Here is a 16,518-nt window from a genome sequence, read left to right as displayed (position 1 = left end):
ACATGAGAGATGGAAGATTATCAAAATCCTTTGGGATACACCGGAATACATTACTTACTGGAAGACATTACAAACTCTATTTGACTATGTATATAGTCAGAAATATTGATATATTCATGTTAAATTCTTGTACAGTTTGATTTGTAGTCAGGGTCGCCGCAAGGAATTCTAGGCCCCTGACAAGATGTGACACTGGGCCCCCACTACAATGCATCAAATTAGTATAGTAACACCTTGCTGGTCTGCAGGGCCCTCTCTTGCTTGAGACCCCCTGAAACAGATTAAACGGGAGTGTTTGGAAAAGGGAAAGTTTGACCTGTAGATAAAAATGAGCATTGTACAGTTTTTTTTTTTAGCACATAATTGCTCAAATGTAGGCTCGTTTCACTCAAATGTTTGCAAAAATGTATACAAATCTTTGACAGACCAAAAAAACATGTAAAATATGTTAAGCTGTTATATACTGTCAATCCAATCTCAGACAAAACAATTTAGAGTATCTTCAGTCCAACATATCATTATGTAAAGAAAGCCACTAGAGGGTAATTTCAACAGAGGGGGGCATTACTCTGCAATGATGCATTGGGCCTTTCAGATTCCAGCCCAGAGGGTCTTTGTTTGGTGCACTAACGTAAAAGAAGTGGGGTCACCTACACAGTAACACAATGGCCTAATTAATTAACTTGGTAAATACTAGATCCCTAATTAGACCCTTTTTAGCAAAGAACTAGGCTAGATGCAAATTGTTTGCCAGTGCCATGACAGTAAAATATGCATTTGCTACAGTATACAATCACACAATTTAATTCATATTGCCTTGAGTATAACACATCTCATTTCATTTGCCTGGTTAGGACTGCAGATTTTGAAGTTCTCACACATGTCCTGGATCATGCTAAACAGAAATTCTCCATCCGCTTCAGAAAGAGATTTCATTTTGGGCGTGGAGGACTAGCCTTGTAAGCCAACTCCTACTCAATATCACTCAATATCAGTATTCATGTCCCGACATTATCACTGTTTTCTCCTTGAAAAATGTCTCGGAAATCCTATTTCATTCATGAATATTTGCATGGGTGAAATTGTGCATTAGGTTTGTTGTGACAGAGGGCTATACACTTTGGCCATAATGATACAATAAAGTCCCATTCCGAGGTCTGTTTGTGTCGGCGCACAGTGAGGCAGGGAGATGAAGAGCATTTGGACGGAGGCTAGCTGGGTAAGGATGCTCCTGAGGATTGGCAATGTTACATGATGAATCTGGCTATATACTAATGTCAACAAACTCTATTTACAGACCGCTGTGCTGTACTCGGCAATATATATTTTCCTGATGCCTTGGTCATTTCTCACAAGCTTAACGCTGACTTCACACTATTTACATTTTCTCATACAAGCAGAGATGTAGAGGAGGCTAAACCCACGGAAATTCAGCTTGGCCCACTACTTTCCACAGGGGGATAAGGGTTTCATTTTACTTACATTTTATTTAGGCTAATGTAGCCCTGTGACTTTCTCTGTAAGTTGTCACAAAGACAAATTCCTGTTGTACTTGGCGGCTGAAGCGGCTGTGATTCTGGCCTGAATTAGCCGAGTGGTGACATGTTATGCTTACAGGACTGGCCCAGAGCAAGCAGCAGAGCTTCTGAGTGCCGCTGACGGAGGGAACAAAGAACCACAGAACACACACAGAGCGGCCTCTCGCCACTCACTGGCTCACCTCCACACTCATTTACGTTCACGCCCCTGTTGCTGGTTGCGACAGAGGTTGCGTGTGTGTTTGTGTGTTTCTGTGTGTGTGTGTGTGTGTGGCCCCTGAGTTCTCCCAGGCACCCGTGTGTGGGCACACACCGTCGGCCAACTCCACCCCGCCGAGGCCTTCCTGCTCCTTGGTAAGGCCACAGTGAGCCGATATGAAACTTGACACCGCGGTGGGAGGTTGACAAAGACGATTAGAGCAGCTCCCTGAACCGCGTACACCTCTACCTCCTCTCCTCTCCTCCTCTATTTTCCTCCTCTCCTCCAGCGCTGAATCTAATTATGCCTTCACAGAGAGAATCTACCCAACAACACAACCATGGATACATGGGATTATACCCTCCGCTTCACCGCAGGCTGTGCACCTTTCATCATCACGTCATCATGGATAACTTGACCTGTCCTAAATATAAACATGCCTTAGGCTTTGTTCACTCAGGTGCTAAAGAAACGTTGCTCCTTGCACAGCTTAGAACTATATGGCTTTGGGGGAAAAAAACTGATTGATTACTCAAAACTAAAGTAAGCAATCACGCCCAGTAAATGGGCTAGTTGGCCACGTCATCTGTCCGACACTTTATTGGCTACAAGCTGCATAAAGAGGTGCAACACTGTCAAGAACCGCCAAAAAATATAACACATTTCTATTTTTTGTGAAGCCAGTAGCGCAGCACAAGACTCTGTTCCTGAAGTACATTATGGTGCGGTAACAGTTACTTTTTATTTTGCCTTGCTAAGCAATAGAGAGTGCAGCTCTTGGTTGTGCAAGCAGCAGGATTTCTTAGGTGTGTGTGAACAAGGCCTTCCTCTGAGTCCCTGGCTGATGTGAGTCTGTCGACAACAAGGAAATCTCCCCTTGGACAACTACACGCTGGTTAGGCGACCATTCAACAATATGCTGCAGTCCCAGGTTTTGGGCAAAGATCAAACTGCTTCACAAAAATTGGATTGACAGAAAAAATTGTGATTGGCTTCTTGTTGGATTTGCTCTCCCACGTGGGAACCGCACAGCCCTGACCAAAAGAAATATGCACCAAGAATTTTGAACCTGGCAGCAACTGAAAAAAACATGTACTTATTTGATTATGGGAATGAGACAGGTTTGTTGAAAAGACTGTAGATTCTTGGTATGGAGACAGGGAACATGATTTTTGAAGATGGTGGGTGGCGGTAATACAGTAAAATATGGACACCAACTGCTGTTAAAGTAGAAAAACAGCTCACACTATTTAGCAGCTGACAAGAGCAAACAGAGCCATTTAAATAAATTAAAGATTTTTTTTTTTTTACAAGTACTCTTTTTTTTCTGTGTTCAATAAAATCACCCTTTCTGTCAAATATGACATGCTTGGTTAGACGACCCAATTCAGTGTTTTCACTAAAATATTCAGCTCGGAGGTTGCTAGCAAAAAGGTTGACATGTGAAGGATAGGTAGCCAGGTAGCTAGGCTACTCAAACGATATAGAATAGAGACAACGTCAATTTTAATTTTACCTCATCTTCAGTGCAATGGATTTAAGACACTCCTACAAAGTCTGTTAACAAAAATGAATTCATAGGTTTTGATATGTGGTAAGCTTCAAAGCATGACGCAAGCTAGCTCGCTAGTTATCAGTCCCACCCTAATAGGCAGCTGATTTGTTCATCCTGAAATGTCTTTATCCAGCCGGTGTTTAGCAGTATAAGGGCATGGCTGAGTCATTACACACAAAAGAAGACCTAAAACAGCGTCCTTACACACAGAACAGGTGTTAACCAACCTATTAGGCTAAAACTTCCTATAGTAAACAATAGGTTTAACATACATATGAAGCCATAGAAGTCCCTTTCTACTGCATGCTAGCTTAACGTCTGCTGCAATTTGGCTCTATCCCCAAGAGGAATTGTTTGGGAAAAAATAAGTTCTGTTCTCTTTTCAACTGTTAGAATTTACAAGTCTGAATAGTCTGGTGCTCAGCTGGTTGAGACACTAGAGTTTTATTTCACAATAAAAATTAATTGTGTCCACTGTGTAACATTTAAGAAACAATTGCCAGCAGTACTAATGCAGGACAGGGAGATTTCTACAATGGTTACCACTGTATAAGCACATAAAACATCAGCGAGTGTCCAAGAACACCGTTAATATTATGAGTAATAATCACATTTCTTTTTTCTTGGATGGCAGGATTTCTTGGGCTGTTTGGGATCGCCGGAGCTCAAATCAAATGAAAATGCCAAAGACAGGTCTGACATTAAAAGGAGGGAATGAGATATGAAATGCAAAATATTCCAGACTATACCTCACCTCGCTAATAAAGCCGAGATGTAATTAGCTTCCACGCTGGTGGAAGAGAAGCCTCTCAATGATTGGTTTGGGTTGGCTCGGGGACATGGCGCCCGCGGTCACATGAATACATATGCATGTCGTTTCCATATCAAGCTCGCGTTCCAGCGAGGGCACGCCATGGGTGGTGGGTGGATTGTGCTGCCATTTAGAGGCTGTGTGTGTGAGCGTATGTGTATGTGTGTGTGTGTGTGGATAGATAGATAGATGGATGGATGGGAGCTGGGGTGCATTCAGGCAAAGATGAGGCCCCCCCGCCCCCACCTCACCCTGATCCACCCCCCACCCCCCACCCCCAGGGGATAAAGGTCCCAGGCGGGGGTCCCTGACTGATCCCTGTGACTAACGCCCATGCCATGCAGCAACGTCGCGCCCACACTGACAGACATGGACCGCTGCAGATTCCCCACCAGGTAGCCCGGGCTTCACTGGGCAGCTGGTGGCACGGGGCATTCCAGACCCAACCGGATGACAGCGGCAGCGGCAGTGATAGGGTTAACCCAGTGACAAGCCAAATGCTGTAAATGTTATTAATTGCACGGCACCGCCCGCACTCAATCTGTAATTATTCGCAAGCATTAATGAAACCTGATGCTCTGATGAAGGCTTGTAGCGAGATGCCTTGGCCAACAATTAAAATATGGTAGAACTGATCAAGTCAAGTCTTGTCACCATGTTGTTCATGGATCTGGCAAACGTTCTTCTCTGCGAAATCTTATCTTGAATCCTAGAGTCTAGACCATGGGATGTAACGTTTTTATTCTTATCATGTCAAATGTATTTATAAAGCACTTTTAGCAAAACAGGCACATCACATTGCGCTTTACAGAGCAACAAAGAATGCGACCACAAATACGAACAAGAGAGAACGAACTCAGATTGTTCTGGCAAATTAAGGAAAAGGACTTTCTTTTCAATCCAATGGTCTACAGTGGTTGGTAAACAAAAACTTGCCCACTTTGCATGTATGCCTGTGTGTGTCTTTGTGTATGTATGTACGTATGTTTGCAACTATGTTTGTGTGTGTGTGTGTGTGTGTGTGTGTGTCCACCATGTAGGACAGGGCAGGATTTTAGGGGTTGAGGCTGAGCTCGGGGGCTGGCAGAGTTGCTGAGGGCCTCGGCTGGCTCGCCTGTGATTACAGCGGATGTCGGGTGTTTACAGAGAGACGGGGAGGGGGGAATGAGGGAGGGGGGGCACAGAGACAGCTGCTTTCACTCTGTACTGTAAACTGCACACACACACGCACACATAAACGCGTACACACACAGACACAAGCACTTGTGTCAGACAGACGGCTGTAGCTGCACTGGAAACCCCACAAGCCCTGCAGTGTGTGTGTGTGTGTGTGTGTGTGTGTGTGTGTGTGTGTGTGTGTGTGTGTGTGGTACAGCTGGCCCGCTGGGACCAGTGGCTAAGAGTGACAGCCATACAGAGATCACTCTCTGACTACAGCTGAACACAGTGGACACCGTGCAGGCTGGATGGATAAGAGGCTGGTGGATGCTGGCTGGTTAAAAAAGATGATGAAAAGTTCCAGCACGTGATTACTGTCTACGGATTTATATCATGCACAAAATGTACTTCATAGATTTTTATTGATCTGGCCTCACATTTTTGTGATGTGTCTATTCCCCTCTCATTGATATCTGCATTCATGTCCTTTGCTGCTCTGAAAAGCACTGTGCAACATTTGGTCAAAAACACAGATCGTTATAGGTCAAATCACTGTGTTCATGTTGCATGTTTTTGGACATGGTGTGAGGAGACAATGGCAGCCTATGGATCGCCTTGCAACACTGGGCTCTGTTCCAACACGTTCATATCTTCAGGTAAGAAGAGCAGCAAACAGTAAACAGTATATGAGACTGCCGAAGTGAGCGTTTCAGACACCAGCAACCACCTAAGATCTTAACAAGTGAAGATAGTGTGAAGAGGTTAAAACGCACACTGGCTGCAGTGCATATGACTAATAATAATGCTAATAAATCCATGTGTATAGCACTTTTCAACGCATTCAAAGAAACTTAGGAGGAGGAGTATAAAAACACACAAAAGAAATTAGCTGAAGATGAGATGAAGATAATCTCAACAGAAGTCAATCACTCATTAAACATTAAAATCAATCTTAAAACTGTGAGTCAAATATTAATCCTGTCTGATGCAACTTAAAACAACTGCGCATTGTCAGAAGAAAACCTGCAGAAAGTAACTTTTACATGAATTAAAGTGAGGATGCTCATTCTCCCACTCATGCTCATGTATTTTTGAAATCATATAACAGAACTTTATCATGATCCAAGGGGAAAAAAACCCAATAAAACGGCAGTGACATGTTCTTCCGTGACAGTGGCGCTATGCGTTATCAGGGCTTATGTTGAAGCCAGTGCGTTTTCTGTGTGGAGGGCCACTGCGATCACCGCAGGGGGAAAAGGTTGTCAGTAACAAGCGAGCCTGACAGCTTAATTACCAACGCTGCTAAAGATTTATTGGTTTATCAATCAGGGCCCCGGGCGCTGCCTTTCCCCTCAGGAGACGGGAGCCATTACCATGAACCCGTTGGCCCATGTGACCCAGACTCTTTTTGCCCCGGTCCGGTCACACCAGGGCCATCCTAAACCTCTACTGCTGTCAATACTCGCATTGGCACACACACACACACGCACACACACACACACACACTCTTAGACATGTGTGCAAGCACTACAGAATGTACAGGTATGCTCATGTGCACAGGCAGGGACACACTGAAGGACACAAACACACACACTCACACAAATATGTGCACACACATACATATGTTTGCACGCAACCTAACCCTAACCCTACACACAAGCACACACAGGCACATGCATGCCTGCGCATACAGTCACAAACACAAACACAAATGTATACAGACACACACACACACACACACACACACACAAAACATGGACCACAAAGGCCGGCATGTAGGCGATGAACCTTTTATGTTTTGAGACAAAAGCCCAGCTGAAGCAGAGACAGGACCGGGGAGAGAGGGGCTGTGGGCAAAATACCGTATGTTTGACTTTACCAAAAGGTATTTTCAGAGCCGCATGCAGCGTTTCCGACCATCTGGACACAATTACCTTATTTCCAAATTAAGATTTAGCTCATTTGCAATCCTGTGGATGAGTTGTGACACCGACACAAGGGCTGTGATGAGGTGGGGTTGGGGGGGGTGCGAGGGTGATCAATTGGCTGACAGTGTGCTGCTATGTGGTGGGTGCTGAGAAAAGGAACACCGATCACCCAGCCAGCCTGCCAGGCAGCCAGCCAGGCAAGCAACTGGGATGAACACTCATGGCCTTAGCTGAGAGTGTAGCCTGTAGTTATGTAGAGGCATCTTAGTGAAATGCTGCCCCCATGTGACGGCTGCCCGGAACGGCAGGCGCTCCGCCGTCGGTCTCCTGGCGAGGGGAGTTGTACCTGAAAGAGCCGCCTCCGGGGTCGTTGAGCTTGTTTTTCTGATTCCCGGAGATCTGAACAGCCAGGCCCACGGGACTTTTGCCCGCTTGGATGGCAGCTCCCTTCCCCACCGCGCCTGTGAAGCAAAAGGAGAAATAAGACAGAAGAAGAAACACTAAACAAAACAGGAAAGGAGTAATGTTATCATTGAAGTGTCCCCTTGTATCTGCGTCAAATCTCCTCCTGTCTTTCGACTACCTTCAACCGTCTCTGTCACCCTCGCAGGGGTAGATAGAGGGGAGTGTGTGTGTGTGTGTGTGTGTGTGTGTGTGTGGGGGGGGGGTTACTGTCGCTCTCCCCAGGTTGGTGCGGAGAGCGTCGCTCTGTCAATATCACTGCGCTTCACCGGCTCTCCTTACACTCCTAAACCGCATCCTGCTCCGAGACACGTTTTCCGGAGAGGCACAAGGACTGCCAGAGTGAATTTAAACTTGATTTTAACAGGCATGTTCCTAGCCAAGAGGCACAGAAAAGTATTTTTAGAACTATCCCCGCATTCCAATTTATGGGCATAAAACAACCTACAGATCTTTTACTGCAGGCGATCTTGGGGAAGGGGGCAGATCAAATTTGTATGCACCTCCGATCACACACACACACACACACACACACACGTACAAGCAAACACGTACACACAAAAACAGGTACACACACACATACATATACACACACCACCTGAGAGCACACAGCTCTCTTAGGGGAGCGGTATGCCCGGCTGCTGCTGGGGCGATATTTGTGGGCTTCTGTGGGAAGAGTGTTTGTGAATCAGTGTGAGTAAGCAGCAGTGTAAATGTTTGAGAACGCTTTATAACCGGACAGGGAAAAAAAAAAAAAAAAAAAGCACCTGTTCTCTCCGTAGCTCCTGCCTGTTTACACATCCTACAGCCTGTTGAGTGAGCATTAGAGATTTACTGATGGCTATCTTTTATTTAACACGTTTCATACATGTCTGTATTCAACCAGAAGGTCGGGCTGAGTTTAAAATCACGTCTTTATCAAGAGAGACATGCGGCATCACTGACGGACGTTAAAATTGCAGTCAAACAACAGGATGAGTGTGTCACTGAGGGCTTTATCTAAGATGGATAGATGAACTGGGACTGGAGCCTTATAGAGATTTACTGAACTCTTTCTATTGTGCTTAATTTTACGTGTATTCCTCATTGCTGGTGTCCTACCTGGCGCTCTAACAGACTGTGTGATCACCATGGGCATCCGGACCTGGCCGCCAGCAGCACCCGCTCTCTTGATACCCTGAGGAGGCAGAGAGAGAGAGAGAGAGAGATTGATTAACCTTATTATTGCAAAGAGTGACAGAAAGTGAACGTAAAAGGGAAGATTTAAAAGTGCGTAACTGCATCCTTGCTGAACCACTGCTGCACTTTGGCGCCATCCCCAAACTGTTTGGGGAAAAATTAACTTTTGCTCTCTTTTCAGCCATTGGAAGTTGCAAGGAAGAACGGTCTGGAGACGGGTCGGCTGAGAGGCACTTGAATTTTGTTTTACAATGTACCCGTTTGGTTCTAGCGCATCACATTAAAGAAACAACTGTCTGCAGTGCTAATGCAGGATAGATGTTGGGTAAATGCATGAAAAGGGGCAAACTTCTACAACAGCTGCCACTGTGCGTGACCTGCACATGCTTGTATTTTCCAGATAAGACAAAGGGAATAAGAAGTCAAGATCAGAGTGAAAAAGTAGTATCTGGAGGAAGAAGAAGAAGAAGAAGACAAAGAAGAAGAAGGGGGTGGGGAGGAGGAGGAGGAGGAGGGGGATGCTGGGCTATTAGAGACACTTCCTTCCTTGGTAGCAGCCATAGGCCCAGCCTCGGGCTCAGCCATCCATTCCCACCAGTTTGCTTCTTGCTGCATATTTTTTAGCCTTGTTTTCCATTCCCTGACACATGCTATATTACTGTTCAAGCTACTGAAAAAAAGACAGAGGCCATTTCTCCCAGAGATCCACTGCAGGGGCCTCCGAGAGTAAGAGAGAATGGGAAAAAAAAAGAAATACATTCGACACAGGCAGAGAGATAGCTAGCACCTCTGGCCAGCTGGCGACACAGTTAGGAAAGGAAAAACTCTCAGGTAGAAAGTTTGGGAAACAGGGGCAAAGGAAGACACTAACACTGAAGACACTGCACATTTTACATTTCAAAATTATTTTTCCGGATCTTAAAGGTGTAGCATTTTTAAACATTAATACATCAATGTCAAATTAATTGAAATACCTTGGCATAATTACCGTTGAGACGATTGATAGCCTCTGTCTCACGCCAGTCGTGTTGTTAGTGCAAGTGTTTCTCTAACTGAAATGGTGAAAGATTTTCTCTTTGGCTTTACTAAAGAGGATAAATATGTTGGAAGTGGGTTTTCCATGGACCTTTTACTTCCAGTTCCACCATCTGCCATTGCCAGAAACTGGATGAACAGTGTCTTCTTCCTGTTTTGTGCCGTAAAGCAGTATCCCTTTGCGCTGTAAAGTGTCTCAAAATTAATGTGGTACTGAATTATTGATGTTAAAATGCAACACACAGCACCTTTAATTTCTTGACTATATTTGAATTGATTATTCTTCGCTACAACAATTATGTTATGTGAAATGCCTACAGGTGTATAACCTTATTGCATGTGGAGTTATATGTGTATAATGAGGCAACATCCATATTTTCCCATACTTTGCTTGACTTCCCACACTTTTCAAGACCTGGACATTTACAAATTCATTTTCCATACCATTCCAAGAAACTTTTCCCATACTATTGCGCACAGAACAGAGCAAAGCAGATTTATTTTTACTAATTCCGTCCTATCGGTAGCTGGCTGGTTTCAGACAGTGGATGTACCAGGGGCGAGTGTTTACTAATGTTTTGAGTGTGATATCTTATGTTGGTGTTGGCACTCGCTGTGTGTGTGCGTGTGTGAGAGAGAGAGAGAGAGAGACCAGAGGCGTGTTCTGGACGTAGACTGCGGCCGCCACATTGCTTTAGAATTGACCCGGGGCTGACCTAGTTACCTCGCTTCACCCTCCAACGGTTAACGGGTAGAGAGAGGGAGGGAGGGAGGGAGAGAGAGAGAGAGAGAGACAGAGAGAGAGAGAGAGAGAGAGAGAGGGAGAGAGAGAGAGAGAGAGAGAGAGAGAGAGAGAGAGAGAGAGAGATATGCAGGGGTAGACACCGTGAGAGACAGATGGAAAGGAGAGAAAGTGGGGGAGAAAAAGGGAAAGAGAAAGAGAGGGAGAGACAGAGAAAGAAAGGATGAGAGAGAGCGAGACCCCTCTAGCTCCCTCACCCCTCTGCCTGGGCCAGGCCAATCCAGTCTGACCTCGCTTGACCCCTCCATAGACTGCTGCTCTGTGTGATCGCTCAATTTTCAACACACACACACACACGCCCCCACACACACGCACACCCTAGACATGTACCCATGGGAATGCAGTGCAGCGGTGTGTTGTGAGGCTGTAGGTGTCCGGTGTTGCCAGGTCAGTTAACAGAGCTGGACCCTGCAGGTTAACTGGCCTCAGTTCAGCTCTCCCAGCTTAACTGGGAGAACTGAGATACTAGCTGGGTTTCCATCCAAGATTTTTTTTTTCTTTGCATATTATGATGCATTGAATTAGAAAAGCTGCGTGGAAATGACAAAATTCGGTAACATAAAGTTGATTGTCGATAAATAAATTATGTGATAAATAGTGAGGGAAATAATAATAATGTAGGTTTGGTAAGACTGGTTCAATTTTATTGTACCACAGTTCAAAGTGCCTTTGTACATCCTGGAAATTGGCAAAAAGAGAATTTCCCTCCAGAGGAAATAAAGGATCACATTATTATTATCATTACATTATAAATGTAATCAAAATATTTTATCCACTACCAGGCCTTCATAAATTCTGCAGCTGCGGTGGCCTAAAAGGTGAAGGAAACAGGCTTGTGACTGGAAGGTTGCTGGGTTGAATATCTTGGGCCAGCTGTCAAATCTGGGCAGGGATAAAAAACGAGCAAAGGACTCCCCTCCCTCAACAATTACCATCAAGGTGTCCTTGAGCAAGGCACATAACTGCCCATCTGCTCCTGTGGCCAATAGTAGCTGAACTGGAAGATCCCAGGTGAGAATGTGTGTAACTGTGTGAGTGGTTGACGAAATAGTGTGCGTGTGTGTGTGTGTGTGTGTGTGTGTGTGTGTGCAAGTCAAACAAAGGTTTAAAAAAAACTGCAGACAACAAAAACTTATTCAACATGTGATGAATGCCACAAATTGAGAAAAAACCACACTTCTGGGGAATACATTTGTCACACCTCCTGTGTGAGCGCTGCGGCTCTGACCCTCACACTCCTTGCTGCTGGCTACATGCAATGTTTGTGATCTAGGAAATTAAGCTTGTGGTTCTGCTGCACTCAGAGTAAGTGGTTATTTTTGAAGTTTTAAGCCCAAGTCTGATTCTCCAAAAACTTTTCCTGTTTTTTCTCTGGTAAACTGACTCCCCGGTGAGTCATCTGTGAGGAGGGTGTCATGGCTGGCTCACCAGCGGAGCTTTAACTCACTGCTGGTGCGTGACTCCCAGCCATGGCACTCTGACACTAACTCCAGCCCGATAAGTCAGCCCCGTAGACGAATACACCAGCTATGCCTCCCAGCGGGTCTACAACCAGCACATTCTCTATTGAATACATGAATATTCTGGAGAAATATTTGTTCCATCTATTGTCTGGCCGCTGTGGCTTTGACCCTCTCCTCCACCCTCACCCACCTCACACACAAATGCTGCGCATATGTTACTTCTATCTGATAACCGGAATAGCTGATGATACATATTTGCATATCTGCTCTGTAAATCTGATCATGATCAGCAAATCATCAGCAGCAACTTTGTAAATCTGTCAACTGCAAACATCTGTAAACCTGTATAAATAGTAAACATAGCGAGAATTGTTTCTAAGCAGCATGATGAAGACGTCTCTTTAAGCTTGTTTATTTATTGTATTTTCATCTGTGTCCCATCTTTGCTGCAATAATCCAATTGCCCCCTCAGGAACAAAGTTTATCTTAAAGTGGTGTTGACCTTTGGTAGTACCTTGGGTTGTGTAGCTTCCTAGACATGATGTTACCCCAAAATCGGCGATTCTCTGCGAAAAAGGTCTGAAAACCTCACTTCTAGCACATAAATGAAGGCGAACAGAGCAGATTTTGACAATATATAGATAATATTCGATCAGCGTCATCACGGTCGCCGCAGCCATATTGTTGACATAGCGCTGCAGCTGTTGACTAGTGACAGCCTAGGTGACAGCAGCGCTAATAGGAAGCTAGCCACCATTAGCGTTATCTCTATTTTGTATTACCGTTTCTGTTGCGTTAGGATGTATTACAAAATAGCGATGGTTGCCTGCGTTATACACGGCTGTAGTAATGACAACAATAAAATCCCCGGGGTTTGATTGTATGCTGATCGAATACTATCTATAAAAAACTAGTGATTCTGCAGATTTTTTCTGCAGAAGTGAATCGCTTTCTTTATGTTATTAAACCAACAAGTTTAACACCGGAATCCGGTGTGAAGAATTTCTGAAGAGTTTACACTTGTTCAAACTGAAAGATTTTATAAACATAAAGAAAGGGATTCACGTCAAAAAAAATTGCAGAATGATTTTTTTTTTAACCCATGGTACTACCAAAGCTCAACATCACTTTAATCTTAATTTCAGTGTCTTGTACTCCACACTATTGGTTTGTTATTGGTAATGTTGGTGATCTCTACTCTACTCTTGCACTCTTGCACTCACTGTAAGTCACTCTGGACTTCAGGACTTCAATCAGTGACTACAATTCAAATGTAAACTGCAGGTACAAATGAAAAACTGTGATAACCGCAACTCTACTGGAGTCTGGACCAGCACATACGTACCATGGCAGCTGGATGACCGACGGTCCCAGCGGGTAGCGCGCTGGCACCCGTGGTGGTGCTGACGCTGTTGGGGTGGCGTACGCGGACAGCTGGCCCGGCCACGATGGCAGGAGGGGTGCCGCCGGGCGCCGGTTTGACTCCCTGCTGCGGGGGCTGGGTCAGGGACTGCTGACTGTTGAGCAAAGACAGCCGCAGGGCCGGGAGGCTCTTCTGTTGACGGGCAGAGAGGGGGCAAAGGGTACAGTCACACAGCCATACAGACATGCATGCAGTTACACATGGCAAGGACAGAGGCAGAAACGAATGATCCAAAGTAAACAACGTAATTCTGCAACATTTGTCTCTTTGTGCCAGGCTGTTAGACGCTATGAAAGCAATATGTTTCATGCATATTCCTAAACACATTTGGGAGATACCAGTTAGTCCTAGAGACATGCCTGGCATTCTATGGTGCTGCAGGTCAATTTGTTAAAATATAATTTCCCATGTTTACTTGTTGAAATAATGGAGGAAAAAAAAAATGCTGTTGCTGTGGTCACTTTGAAGAGCAAATGAACATACTGTTTTCGCAAAGAGATGGTTACAAGTTGCAGTTCTTGCAAAACAACGCATGGATTTCCGTTGCACGTTGTAAATAAGCATTTGATCTTAACTGACATTTAATTGAGAACAGTGAATCTATATTTGATACGTGTGCCATACATGATACGTCCTCCGCCATTAGCCATTACTGATAACCCACTGTCGCAGCAGACCTGAGGAACTAATGTTGCTCCATAGCGACTATTTCAGGCAGATTTTTTGACGTAAGCGACCTAACATCGCATGACAACGTGTGTTTGTGGCCGGGTTGGGCGGCCGGGTGCCTTGATGTGACGCTCATCACGGTTGGCTGGAGAAACCTGCTGGCTACTGGCAGGGACGGCTGCGGGGGCCACTGTCACACACAGTCAGAAGTCAGGCCAGAGGGGAGTTTGTGTGTGTGTGTGTGTGTGTGTGTCACATCATCCTACTGGCAGGCCGAGCCCTCACTGGCCCTGCTGCCAGGGAAGGGACTACTTCAGGGGGTCAGTTTAGGAGACGACTTAAGAGGGGCAGCTTAGGGAGCCAGGTTAGGGGATAGGTTGAGGGGGCGGGTTAGGGAGCAGTTCAGGAAAACAATTTAGGGGTCAATTTAGCAAGCAGTTAAGGGGCCCAGTTTAGAGGACAAGTTTAGGAGACAGGTTAAGGGGACCAGTTTTGGGAGTTTAAGGCCAATTTAGGAGGACTAATTTAGGGAGCCAGTTTAGGGTCCTCTAAAGAGTTTAGAGAGCAGTTTAGGTGCAACATTAAGGGGCCCAGTTCAGGGAACCCCATACAGGGGCAGTTTGTGGTTGATGGAACCAGGCTGGGGAGAAGCTTAGAAAGAGGTTTAGAGGCGAGTGAAGGGCCAGTTTAGGAGGCAGTAACCCACCTTGAGGAAGGGCACCAGGTAAGGCTGGGGAGATGACTTGAGTTCAGACTGCAGCCGGCTGGTGAACTCCTCCGGCTCGATCTTGGCATCCTGGGAGGTGAAGGGCGAAGCTCGATGAATAACAAGACTTTACAAGAGATGGCAGATGATGAGTGAGGCGTGCTGCGGTGACATGAGCACAACATGATGAAAGCCCACCACCGGAGCTGATGATATTGATTTAAAATTCAACATCCACCAACCGACCAACTCCCACCCCCACCTCCACCCCCCCGGGGTACAGCTCATTAATAACTCAGAGTAAGATGCAAATTCACAATAGAGCAAGAAGGGTTTTGGAAAGAGTTTCACGCTGCCATCTACAGGTGAAAAATATACGACACAGCAACATAAAAGTGCCAACTTTGATGAACTTAAGCTCTCTCTAGAGTCATTCTCAAAATACCAAACGTATTGTGATAAAAGGGTTAAGTAACACTTATGAAAAATAATAAATGAAGAGACACTGCCATTGCAGTCAATCAGATTCATAAGGGGTCTGTGTAGGCCTCAGTACCGTACCAGTTTTTGATATATCAATTTTAGGGCTTCAAAAGGTAGTGAAAAGCTTAAAAAGGCTGATTCTTTCAATATGAATCTTCTTCTTCTTTGTAGAAATTTGCACTAAGGAAATTGAGTGAATATGATCTGGACTGGAACCAGTGTCAGTGTCTCCATGAGAAGAAGCTCACCAGCAGATCCTGCACCAGGGCCTTGACGTTCTTGGAAGTCTCGGGGGAGGGAGAATTGTGGGAGGCCAGCTTGATCAGCGTGGCCAGGAAGTTTTTACACTTCTTCACGTTCTCCTGCATTTCCTGCCACAGGACACAGAAAACAACACATTGACCTTCTGTGCAAAACAAAAAAATGGCTGATAAATATTTGCATGTGTTTCAGAAGTCTTTAGAATCAAGCATCTTATTTACAAAACAAATCAGACATTTATCAATGCAAAGGGTTTGATGTACGTATCCCTTGTGCTATTAAACTAGGGTGAGTGTGTATGTGGGGACCAGGCTTGGATGCTAGAGGAAAGGGGGCTTTGTCTTTGGCCTTGTATTTGTGAGCCAATTCATTTTTCTAATGCTTAATCAACAAGGATAGTAGAGAATCGCCTCTTGTGCTGATGAGGAGGGTGACAAGCATCAGTCAAAAATCAGTGCTTACTGCATACTTAGCATGCTGCCCAATCATCTTTGTAGCCAAATGAGACATGGCACCTGTCCACCCAAAATGCCACTGGCAACGAGCTGTGGCTCTTATGAGGGCTCTCTGGCCTGGATATTTGGAGATGTGAGTGTGTGTGTGTGTGTGTGTGTGTGTGTGTGTGTGTGTGTGTGTGTGTAATATTATATGTGCGAGCCTGCACCTGTATCTAGGACTGTATCTGTATATATGTGTGTGTGTGTGTGTGTGTGTATGTACATGTGTGTGCATACATGTGTGCGTGCATCAGTGCACAGTGGGCCTGTGCTGGTATATGTGCTTATCTGTATGTCCTTGGGTGTATGTGTGTGCACATGTGTGTGTGGGCATGTGTGAGACTCTTTG

At 45.1% G+C, this 16,518-nt stretch overlaps 1 protein-coding gene across 1 annotated transcript in view; it reads right to left on the bottom strand.

Annotated features, from left to right (window-relative positions):
• The window catches only part of LOC139658921 (transcription initiation factor TFIID subunit 4-like), a 104,719-nt gene that overhangs the window by 67,841 nt on the left and 20,360 nt on the right, over positions 1–16,518 (bottom strand). Inside the window, exons 5-9 of the mRNA XM_071537104.1 lie at positions 15,660–15,782; positions 14,929–15,018; positions 13,476–13,685; positions 8,753–8,828; positions 7,536–7,650 (exon numbers count right to left, since the gene is read on the bottom strand). Coding sequence (XP_071393205.1) covers positions 7,536–7,650; positions 8,753–8,828; positions 13,476–13,685; positions 14,929–15,018; positions 15,660–15,782 — 614 coding nt within the window. The remainder of the gene's footprint in view (positions 1–7,535; positions 7,651–8,752; positions 8,829–13,475; positions 13,686–14,928; positions 15,019–15,659; positions 15,783–16,518) is intronic.

Source organism: Centroberyx affinis, unplaced genomic scaffold (genome assembly GCF_046629955.1).
Source record: "Centroberyx affinis isolate AG114_WGS23_722 - 3 ecotype Tasmania unplaced genomic scaffold, CSIRO-AGI_Caff_v1 ptg002982l_1, whole genome shotgun sequence".
NCBI lineage: Eukaryota > Metazoa > Chordata > Actinopteri > Beryciformes > Berycidae > Centroberyx > Centroberyx affinis.
Note: the sequence above shows the minus strand (reverse complement) of the source record. Positions and strands in the feature narration are given on the sequence as shown.